This window comes from Suillus clintonianus (assembly GCF_016758775.1).
Source record: "Suillus clintonianus strain FC179 chromosome Unknown DEU56scaffold_6, whole genome shotgun sequence".
NCBI classification, from domain to species: domain Eukaryota; kingdom Fungi; phylum Basidiomycota; class Agaricomycetes; order Boletales; family Suillaceae; genus Suillus; species Suillus clintonianus.
In genome coordinates this window covers 673,728-684,912 of record NW_024539230.1, presented here as the reverse complement: position 1 = coordinate 684,912, position 11,185 = coordinate 673,728, and the positions used below count along the sequence as shown (strand labels likewise).

At 48.8% G+C, this 11,185-nt stretch overlaps 2 protein-coding genes across 2 annotated transcripts; one reads left to right on the top strand and one right to left on the bottom strand.

The window, feature by feature from the left end:
- The first annotated feature begins 843 nt into the window (after positions 1 to 843).
- Positions 844 to 3,105, top strand: DEU56DRAFT_774992 (DUF1295-domain-containing protein). The gene is made up of 11 exons (XM_041351638.1): positions 844 to 1,273; positions 1,327 to 1,347; positions 1,414 to 1,503; positions 1,563 to 1,643; positions 1,705 to 1,716; positions 1,779 to 1,792; positions 1,851 to 2,018; positions 2,072 to 2,116; positions 2,173 to 2,216; positions 2,266 to 2,391; positions 2,442 to 3,105. The coding sequence occupies exons 1-11, from the start codon at positions 1,144 to 1,146 to the stop codon at positions 2,875 to 2,877; spliced, it is 1,167 nt and encodes a 388-aa protein (XP_041213838.1). The 5' UTR covers positions 844 to 1,143; the 3' UTR covers positions 2,878 to 3,105.
- DEU56DRAFT_970292 (cytochrome P450) lies at positions 3,103 to 5,654 on the bottom strand (the record flags this gene model as incomplete). Its single annotated transcript, XM_041359424.1, has 14 exons — positions 3,103 to 3,310; positions 3,380 to 3,563; positions 3,611 to 3,749; positions 3,802 to 3,935; positions 3,988 to 4,012; positions 4,063 to 4,119; positions 4,175 to 4,364; positions 4,419 to 4,432; positions 4,485 to 4,599; positions 4,650 to 4,765; positions 4,819 to 4,970; positions 5,023 to 5,211; positions 5,260 to 5,389; positions 5,444 to 5,654. The coding sequence occupies 13 exons, from the start codon at positions 5,652 to 5,654 to the stop codon at positions 3,482 to 3,484; spliced, it is 1,554 nt and encodes a 517-aa protein (XP_041213837.1). The 3' UTR covers positions 3,103 to 3,310; positions 3,380 to 3,481.
- Positions 5,655 to 11,185: the final 5,531 nt, after the last annotated feature.

Below are 11,185 nucleotides of genomic sequence, written 5' to 3'. Positions count from 1 at the left end.
AACGAGCGACTCCAAGGGATCATCTATGCTCGATCCTGAGTTCCTCGCTCTCATCGCACTTTCGTTGCTCACCTAGTCGCACTCCTGGTAATGGTCTGTGCCCTACAAACATGAGGAGTGCGTCGTCGTGATAAAATGGTCCGTCATCATTATGGAACTCTGTCCACAGAGGAGGGAGCGCCTCATTCCCTCCTGCTCGATGTTGAGTCGCTTAATTGGTTTCACAATGTGCTTGCTCACCTTTCCAAAGTGCATCCTGGCGGTGCTGTGCACCATAAGCCGGCGGATTCTCAGAGCGCTTCAGGGGAGCAATAGGCGCTGATGGATCTGACAGCAGTCCTTGGTCCGCCTCTCTCTGTTTCGCTGTTGTGCTTGACTCGGCCGTGTTGTTCAGCATAACGACGATTGGGGACGTTGGTGATAGTGGGGGAAATGAACACACCTGCTAGATATGCTGTTTCGCATGCTGTATTGACAGGCGCCTTGCTTAGGTGATAACATGTGCTTCTGGTATGTTAGTTCCAAAATAGATCAATCGCTCCTCGCCCTCTACTAATCCCTGTGCTGGCGAGACGCGGAGACCATGTACATTGTACATTGAAAAGTTGACCTTGACAAAACAGTATACCATCTAATAGACACTGGACGGCATGCCGTTTTGCGGCTTCATATGGATTAGCGTGCACATGCAAGAGAAAGCGGGTCCGACGTATAACTGCATGGATACATTGGCAGACAATTTGTGTACTTCGTTTAACCGCTGTTATCGGCTACACAATAAATGCACTGGGAATATGTTCAAACGTTCACGCCCATTGAGCTCGTGGCCCACCTGGTACGCGCTTTTTTGTACCTATATATTTCTGGACCGTGGTACCGTATGCACCGGCAATCCGGACTCGGAGCGTCTTTGAGACCTCCGACTGGGGACTGTGTTGTGCATCATTTACCAGCTGAGATCATCGCCTTCTGAATTCGTTTTGTGATGACTGATAGTCACTACACATTTGGTTTTCTACTTACCTTCAAAGTGGCTCTACGCTGCGGCTGACCGGTGACCGTTGGCTGACATCCTCTGCTCGATATGATAAAATACGAACGATATCCTATTGACTTCCCGTAATCCTCCTCATCTCCTGGCAGATGGCACCAGTCCATGTCCTCGACCAATATTACCTTGGCATCACACTCCTTGTCACCGCTGCATGGCAGCTCATCGCATTCGCCGTTGCATGGAAGTTCAAGACCGATAAGATCACCGACTTTGCTGGTGGTGCGTCCATCTGATACCCTACTCATTCAGAGTCACTGAGAGGATGTTATTAGGCGTAAACTTTTTGATCCTCGGTACGTGAGCAGGCTATGTCACAGAACTTGCATCTGACTAGGGATATGGCGGGTTCCATGTTACAGCGTTGATGACTCTCCTCCTGGGTAACACATATTGCGGTCGAAATGTTGCAGTTAGTTACTTTGTGATGATATGGGCGGCACGGCTTGCAGGTACGTTTCATTTCACGTCAAGCACCCGTTACGGTTTCTTGACGACTCGTATCGCAAAGGTTTCTTGTTACTTCGCGTTTTGACGAGAGGACGCGATGCGAGGTTTGACGGGTTCAGGGAAAACTTCGGAAAGATCTTTGGTGTGTATTCCCAAGAATAATCATATCACCTGAAGTTCGGTGACTGAGTGTTGTGCTGTAGGATTTTGGATAGGTGGGCCATTCCCGTGTTCTAGTGAAAATGAGAATGACAGCATTTGCCCACCTCCGCCTTAGGTCAAATTGTTTGGGTGTGTCCTGCTCTTCCATGTCTGTCCTCGATCATTTGTTGATGTCGTTTTTTTCTAGGTCTGGGTTGTTTCGCTCCCCATCACCATCCTCAATTCTCCGTCTACTGCCGGTCCTTCCCCGTCCATACACGTCTGCCACCCAAATTTCGGGACATCGCGTGATATCGCCGGCGTCGTTTTGTGGGGTATCGGCTGGTCTATTGAAGTTGTAGCAGACTTGCAGAAGGTCCTATTTCACTAGTGATGTCGTTATTCGTGCCCACTGACCAGTTGTGCTAGTTCTTGTTCAAATCAACGGGACCTCCGCCGGATGTCATCATGAACGTAGGGTCTTTGGTCTACATTTTGAAATTCTGCGTCGATGCTGAGTTTGCTGACAGAGCGGTCTTTGGCGATATTCTCGGCACCCCCCTTACTTTGGAGAGTACGTCCACCATTCTTCTATTTTTTCTACCTCTATTGACAAAGCACAGGATTCTTTGTTGGTGGGGCATTTGGATCATCTCAATTTCCCCTGCCACTTCAAGCACGTCAGGTCTCAGTGACTCTGCAAAGTCAGCACAGTTTGGCGCCGTTGTCTCTCCGATCTTGACAATGATGTGAATATCCATGTATACCAACTTGTTCAGCGGACTAAACAAGTTCACAGTCTACTCCTCTTTGCATCAGGTATCCCTCCCGCAGAACGCTCCGTGGCCCAAAAGTTCCAGAAGCTCTCTCAAGACGATAAACGGACCGCCAATACTGCGAAACCCAATTCTGGGACCGCTCCAACAGTAAACACTTCCCCAACTACCAACAGCACTTCCCCAGCCGGCGCGGCGAACCCGACTCCAGGCATGAACGTTTCCAAGTCCCTACCGGAATTGCCTCCCGTACCAAGCCCTTGGGTGGCATATCAAGAATACATTGCGCGCACATCAATTCTCATTCCTATCCCACCGCCGCTATACCTTCGCATCCCTCGGATTATCAAGGAGACAGTGCTGCTGGACTGGCCATGGTATCGTAGAGTGGATCCACCGCAAAGCGATCATAGCAGTAATGGCGAACAGGAGGAGCGCGCTGGTGATGTCGTCGTCTGATTTTTTTCTTCTGATTCGTCGATTGCTTCTTCTGTTGTCGTTGACCGTCTTTTGTCTTTCTTGGTCAGCGAATGATTTGTTACGCCCATTTAACGAGATGGTCCAGTGAGTGTTCACATGAATAAGTTCAAGTGCGAGTGGAGATATGCAGACAATGTTGACATTCGGAGGGGTGCCCGACGTTGGATTGACCTCATCGTACCTCCGCTTCAGTGGTACTCCAATTGCAACGTTCACCACCAAACCAAAAAAAAAAACTTTCTTCAGCCTGGAACAAAATGGATCAGTTCGTATTACATGCTGATTAAGTTATTGACCTGTGTTCAAGGTGAGTATACGTCTGCGTTGATTGACCGTTGTGTATATTGTAGCCACGCCAGTCCCCGACTATTCCAGCATCGTGAGGATGAAACCACTCGAACAACTCCTTTCGGTAAGCACTCCTTTCCGCTCAGACGCCCCATCACATCACTCATCCTGAATATTTCGCTGTCTTTGTAAGGATACATGGTTTAGATGTTCCCTTCATCATCCATTGTAAAACGGTATCATACCACTGTCATATAAAATGTCATGCTAGAAACATTCTCTGGTCAAGCGTAAGTCAAGAGTCTGAATTTTCTCTAACCATCTTCTCCTTTTGCGCGGAACGACACAGCAATGCGCAACGAAAAGGAACAGGATGTCTGTAATATGGATTAGCAAAATGGAAATGCCAACATCATTCACGAACATCGACAGCCCGGTTGTATACTGTTTCTTTACGTCAATCTCACGGCCATCCACACCTTTCGCCTTCTCTATACGAAAAGTTGCGAGGATAGAAACAATGGCAACCCACGCAATCGACTCCGCAGAAAACCGTCCTGGACCTGTCCAAAGTCAATATTCTTGCTCTTTATCTTTCGTTGGGAGATGTCTCACAAATCCGTCGACCATAGCCGAACACAGGGCTGTCAGAGATTGAATCCGACAACAGTGACCCGTCTGTGGCAAAGTGCCTCTCAGGTCTAAATTCGTCTGGATCGGGATACTTCTCCTCATCTTGATTGATCGCCCTGCCAGTAGGCGCGGTCAGATTGAAAACGAAAAAGAGAAACCGTTGTGTACCAGACGTTGAGGGTCACGCAGGCCCCTGCCGGAGCTAGTGAGATCTGTCGCTGAATATAACTGATGGACACAAACCCTTTGGTATGAAGTAGCCTTCAAATATATCATCACTTGACGTAGCATGCGAGACCCCTGAACGACCAGAGTAAAAAAAAAAAACTGTTGTTGTGATGATGATGATGCATACCTAGTGGTATCGCAGGGCTCCATCTTAACAGTTCCCTGAGAATAGCTTCGATGTAGGGCAATGAAGGCCTATCTTCGAAACTTGGCAGCCTTGTCGAACCGACGAAGGTGTCAATCTCAGCCTGCGCTTTGGCCTGAACTTTTGGGTAGAGAACCATGGCCAGAATGAATCCGTGTAATATCGAAGAACTCTAGATGATATATGTTTTTTTAGAATCTAACAAAATCAGGTGAACCAAGTATACCGTTTCAAATCCAGCTGGATGCGTAACAAGTGAGATAATGAAGCCCGCGAAAGGAAGAATCCTTACCTATGAAGACCGTCGCCGCGGCTCCCTTGATCACATACTCCTGTGCTTCATTATTGTCCTCGTCTATCTGTGTCAAGCAATCAAACACCAAAGATTGTGAAGCAGTTCCGGCTGCCTAAATGTCACGTCAGCTGCAACACTCTGATGACCCGTGAGATGAATTACAATCCGCGATTTCGTAAACTCGAAAGGCGCATTAAGCACTTTTTGGGCCAACTGCCTTGAGTGCAACGCCTCACGCTGGAACTTCGCGCCCGGAAACCACGCAGGGATATGTGTAACTGCAGAAACCTCAGCTATGATTGTACACCTGATCGAATCGACGCCAACTTACGAAAAGGAAATGCCAAGAGAATAGCTGATCTCTCAGGAGTGAGCCCTTTCGTAAGGATCGCGTTCAATTCTGACACGGCAGAAACATACGGGTCGTTTTCTGATTGCACTTCATATCCATACGTAATCTCCATGACTATTGCTGCAACAAATCTATTCAAACATCAACCTTCTGATAAGATGCTACGCATGACCACCGACCTACCTCTGGATATGTGCTTCAAACTCTTCAGGGTCGTGCAGTAAGCTAGCAAGAAAGACCCAAGCTCTGCGCAAGTAAATTTCACGCTGGCGAAGTGATGATTCTGCTTGTAATGCATGATGGAACAACTTTCTATGGGCTCTTAGTTCTGCTCCATAGGGCAAAAGGATCGTCAGCCACTCGATGCCATAGCTGTGACAAGGCATAAACTACAGATCACATGGAATCAAAGGAACGCACAATTTCCTGGCCGGGAGGATGGGTCTGTCTGAGTAAATAGCAGATCGTTGATCCAACAGTGCGTGTGCGATTTTCTCTGAGTTGATGATAGCAAATTCCTGTCCCATCAATCGAAGACGGACCAGGTCACCTGAAATTCAAGATGTTAGATGAAATCTCTGACCACCAATGTATGTAGACCCACCATATATCTTTTTCAATGCTGTATACGACAACCAAGTTTCAGTGAGACTTATATCCATGACATTACCAATCACAGGGAGAGGCTTTGGGCCTGGAGGGCGAGGCAGTGAAGCAGAGTAAGTTGTTCTGCGTCGCGCAATAACGCGAACCAAAAAAAGAGTGATGACGCCGCCAAAGGCACTGGCAGCAAACAATGATAAGTTCATCAACATCGCGGATCAGAATCAACGACTGGGCAGCTCTGGAAGCGACGAGTATAAGTACTTGTAAATGAGGCTGTTTGAAATAAGTCACATTGCATTCTGTAATCCAATATCTGAACTCAGGGATTTAATGCCCGCGTTTGTGGCCCTAGAAGGGTTCGGTGCGATAGCCAAAATAATTTTGCGGGGCACACATAAATACCAAGGACGAAGTTGGACTAGTACAAGCGCTTGATGAACTCAGACTTCTGCGTGGGATGAAACATGTTGATCTTTGAAGAAACCTATAGTAAGTTCCGACTCGGAGTGATAGCAGCTGCCACTGGCCGAAATCGCATTGGCATGATCATAACCCTGGCAAGTCCGTCTATGATGCCACGCTGTTTTACCAAAAGCAACGCGCATCAAAGCATGCCTTATCACTCATCAGATATATCACTGGCGGTTGATACTGTCCTACTTACCATTTGTGACATTCCCATGGTCCGTAGACCCTGGCCTATGTACAGCGTCAGAGCTTGCCCCACCCCTAAAATCAAGTTATTTCGGTAACATCGGCGCCAAAAACAGCGGGCCACAGCGGTCGATTTCTTTCCTGCTTGCGAAGCGTTCGCCGCAAGCATATAACAGGTATGTCCGTCCGAGAAGTCTTGTCAGATGTAGGCCCAGTCAAGCCCCACAGTGGACACTCAGCGCTGAACGTTCAGGCTCGTGAGGATTCCTGTGAAGAAAAGTTATCATCCGCTAATCGGATGCTCCAGGCGCTCTGAGGCAATTCTTCAGGAAACACACCCACTGATCCGTGGTGAACACAAGCGCAATGCTACAGACCAAGCCTGGTCAACCAGACATGCTTGGAGACCTCGAGCGAGCAAGACTTGGGCCTAGTATCCAGCAGGCAGATGATGGTTTGCACACAATAACATTCTATCGCTCCAGTAGAATGCGTAACAAATATGACAGAGAGCCTCATCCTACGACATCCAACCTTGCGCGCAGAACTCCAGCTCTCTAGTCTTTGCGGCGGAATTGAACTTCCTTTGTCTACATCGTCCTGGCCAGAAGAGAGTGGGTGGGTGTTCGTCGTTGATGGATGATCTGGAATGCTTTTTGTGCCGTAAGAGAGAGAGGTTTAAGAAAACTCGAGAGAAAGAAACATTTATACGACCTCCTTTCTGCGACGTAGAACGCGCACGACTGGCAAACCGCAGCAGATGACTTCATAGGAAAATTCTCCAGGCTCGCTAGTTGAGCTTTGCGTTCGCGTTGGTCGGCCCTGAGGTCCATGTGTCCCCGATGCAGCTTGATCTTGTACTGCTGAGCTGTCAGCATTGTTGATGCTCGTACGTCGCATAGCTGCTTCTGCTTCTGCGTCAGTTTCAGGGGTTATGCCGTATCTCTGCAAAGATATCAAACAGGGACATGTTATGGTGACGACGGAACTACTTACGTCTTCATCGCGCCAAGGAGCAACATCGACGGGACGCCTGGAGATTCTCACAGGAAATAAGCTGAAATGCATTCGCCGAGGCTGAATTGGTTGGGGCGAATTTGCAGGTCGAGTCCTGGAGCGTAGGAAGCCGTATAAGTTGCGCATACCAAGCGGGGATGACCTGTCTGCTGAGCGAGGAGGCGTGTGGTTTGTGTGATCGCCGAAGAAGTCATTGCCCTGAACAGGCGTCAGGATAGGTAAAGCTCAGAAATGAACGCACTGGACTCACATATCTTGCCAAGCCTCTATTGTTGGTTTGCGGTCTAGGCGCAATAGAGATCTTATGAGACAAATGAGCGAATGATCAGGGCATTCACAATTTTATAACAAGCTCACGTCTCTAGGTCGAGTTGCACGTCCCTTATAAAGAAGTGAGATGAGGCATGAAAGAGAAGACAGGTGACTCGCCTTGAGCTTCACGTTGGAATCCGCATTGTCCTGACCAACACACAAGATCACTTAGAAAAGAGCTTGACGAAAGCGATATATACACGTACGTCAACACCACGAGCACGCTTGAGTGCTGCTTCCAGATTCCATACATAGATTTGTGCATTGGGTCCATAGATAGCACTGGCAAAGTATTGTCCATCAGAGGACATGGCAACTACCAAGATATGATTGTCGTGCCAAAGTGGGTCTCCAAGTTGCTGATTCGTTTCGAGGTCCCAGATGCGAACTGAGTAGTCGTATGATGCGCTAACAAGATGGCATTCATCAGGGGACAGACAAATGGATCCAACATTGTTGGTATGGCCCCGAAAAACGACGAGTTCTTCCCCGTCGATCAATTGCCATTTTCGGATGGTGTGATCATATGAGGCAGAGAAGATGTATGCCCCATCCTTGGACCAACACAATGATGTCACCCTGTCTTCATGTCCCTTTATCTCGATCAGCAGCTTGCCGTCCTTTGACCACACCCGGACCATTTTGTCATCACCGCCGCTCGCAAATTTGTCGCCTTGTGGAGAGTATTTGACTGTCCGCACAGTTTTATCACCAGTCGTTATCGGTTGTGCAATTTGTCTGCCAGTGGCCGGGTTCCATCGTCGTATAGTGCCGTCCTCCAATCCACCTGCTACCTCCAACCCATTCGGAGACCAATCAAGGCACCACAATCCAACATTATTCCCCTCCCACGGGTTACCGACCACGCTCCCCTCCTTTATATTCCACAGCCGTACTCTGCCATCTGAACCTGCACATACGACCATTGTTTCATCCAACGGCATAGCCATTACGTTTACTCGGTTTCCATCACCATCACAAGACTTTCCTACTGGCTTTCCATCTCTTGTCCACTGGTGGATTGAACCATCGTCCGAGGTACTCATTATATTGTCACTGGTGCCCAACCAGGCAAGGGTGTTGTTGAACAAGTTGTCGCATTTGATGATGCCCTCTGGCATCAAACTCCCTGCTGTACGTTCTGGCGTTGGCTTCTTCCACGATGTGGTCCGAGTATTGTGGTTGACGAAGTAGGATCGACCTAGTAGCGAGATGTGCCATTCGTATCCAGGAACGAGAAACTCCAAGGGGCCATCTATGCTCGATCCTGAGTTCCTCGCTCTCATCGCACTTTCGTTGCTCACCTAGTCGCACTCCTGGTAATGGTCTGTGCACTGCATGCATGAAGAGTACGTCGTCGCGATAGAGTGGTCCGTCATCATTATGGAACTCTGTCCACATAGGAGGGAGCGCCTCATTCCCTCCTGCTCGATGTTGAGTCGGTCAATTGGTTTCACAATGTGCTCGCTCACCTTTCCAAAGTGCATCCTGGCGGTGCTGTGCACCATAAGCCGGCGGATTCTCAGAGGGCTTCAGGGGAGCAATAGGTTCTGATAGATCTGACAGCAGTCCTTGGTCCGCCCCTCTCCGTGTCGCTGGCTTGCTTGACTCGGCCGTTTTGTTCAGCATGACGACGACGATTGGGGACGTTGGTGATAGTGGAGGTAGTGAGCAGACCTTCTAGATATGCCGTTTTGCATGCTGTATTTACAGGCGCCTTGCTTAGGTGTTTTTTTCGCTAGTGCACCTGATCGATTCGACACCAACTTACAAAAAGGAAATGCCAAGAGAATAGCTGATCTCTCAGGAGTGAGCCCTTTCGTAAGGATTGCGTTCAATTCTGACACGGCAAAAACATACGAGTCGTTTTCTGATTGCACTTCATATCCATATGTAATCTCCATGACTATTGTCGCAACAAATCTATCCAAAGCATCAACCTCCAGATAAGATGCTATGCATGACCACCGACCTCTGGATATGTGCCTCAAACTCTTCAGGGTCGTGCAGTAAGCTAGCAGGAAAGATCCGAGCTTGTATCGCTGGCGGTTGATGCTGTCCCGCTTACCATTTGCCGCATTCCCATGATCTATAGACCCTGCCCTGCGGCGTTCAGAGCTTGCCCCACCCCTAAAATTAAGTTATTTCGGTAACATCGGCGCCAAAAACAGCGGGCCACAGTGGTCGGTTTCCCAATCAATTCTTTCCTGTTTGCGAAGCGTTCGCCGCAAGCATATAACAGGTACGTTCGTCCGAGAAGTCTCGTCAGATGTAGGCCCAGTCAAGGCCCGCGAGGATTTCTGTGAAAAAAAGTTATCATCCGCTAATTGGATGCTCCAGGCGCTCCGATTCCTTCAGGAAACACGCCCACTGATCCGTGGTGAACGCTACAGGCCAAGTCTGGTCAACCAGACATGAATGGAGACCTCGAGCGAGCAAGACTTGGGCCTAGTACCCAGCACGAGGATGATGGTTTGCACACAATAACATTCTATAGATCCAGCAGAATGCGTAAGAAGTATGACAGAGAGCCTGATCCTACGACATCCAACCTTGCGCGCAGAACTCCAGCTCTCTAGTCTTTGCGGCGGAATTGAACTTTTTTTGCCTACTTCGTCCTGGCCAAAAGAGAGTGAGTGAGCGTTCGTCGTTGATGGATGATCCGGATGGCTTTTTGTGCCGTTGGCGTAGGTCCTGCAATTGTCGAAAAGTCTGAGGCGGCGAAGCACCTCCAAATAGCTCAGTGTCAAACCTGGCGGCAACAAAAATCAGATATCGTGCAGCTGGGACGACTGCGGGAAGAAGACAAAGAAGGAGAGCATACCGTCGTTGCAGTTCACTTGAACGACAAAACGGCCCGGGAGTGCGCTAGTTGTGGAAATCAGTATGCCCGGTTGGATTCCAAGCTGCGCCACCTGAAGAATTCAAAACGAGAGTGCAGAGAATCCGAATCCCCATGCATCTGATAGCCGTATGAAACGCCGACGCTTGATTTTTTCTTTAGACATCCCTTGCAGTTGAAACGTTGAAGTCTATCATGCACATTCGAGGCGCCATGCGGATGATATAATAAACAAGTTTGCCAATTTATTTGGAAGTCCGATCGATGTTTTCTGGAAGAAAAAAGGTCACGAGTTTACCCCCAGCAGGGCCAGCAAGTTGGCAACGAGCACTCTGGCGAATCGGGGTGGTACTGGAAAGTACTGAAGTCCAGCCATGATCGTCACCATTGGGTTTGCAAAGCACACCCCATTAATTATCACTGGCGGCTGATACCGTGACTGTCCTTAAGCAAATCTGCCGCATTCCCATGATCCATTCATCCCCATTCCACCTGAATCGAAGCTTGCCCCACCCCCAGAATTATGCTCTTTCGAATCTTTTGATAAGCATCGGCGCCAAGGTATCCAACCTGCCACCGTGATTCCGGAGATCAATTGATTTCCCAATCGGTTTTGTGCTGTTGGTGAAGCATGCGCCGCAAAGCCTATTAAAAAGGTGTGTTTGAGAAGTCCTGTCAGCCGTGGGCCAGTCAAGAACCGTGACAGTGCATATATACTCAGTGCTGAACGTTCAGGGTCGTGAGGATTCCCGTGGCCAGTTTACCATCCACTAATCGGATGCTTCAGGCCCTCAATCCTTAAAGACTCTCGCAACGCTGCAGGTCATGTCTGGTCAGCCGAATATGGATGGAGACCTCGAACGGGCAGAACCTGGGCCTAGTACCCAACGCGCAAGTGATGGTATGCTGTTAATG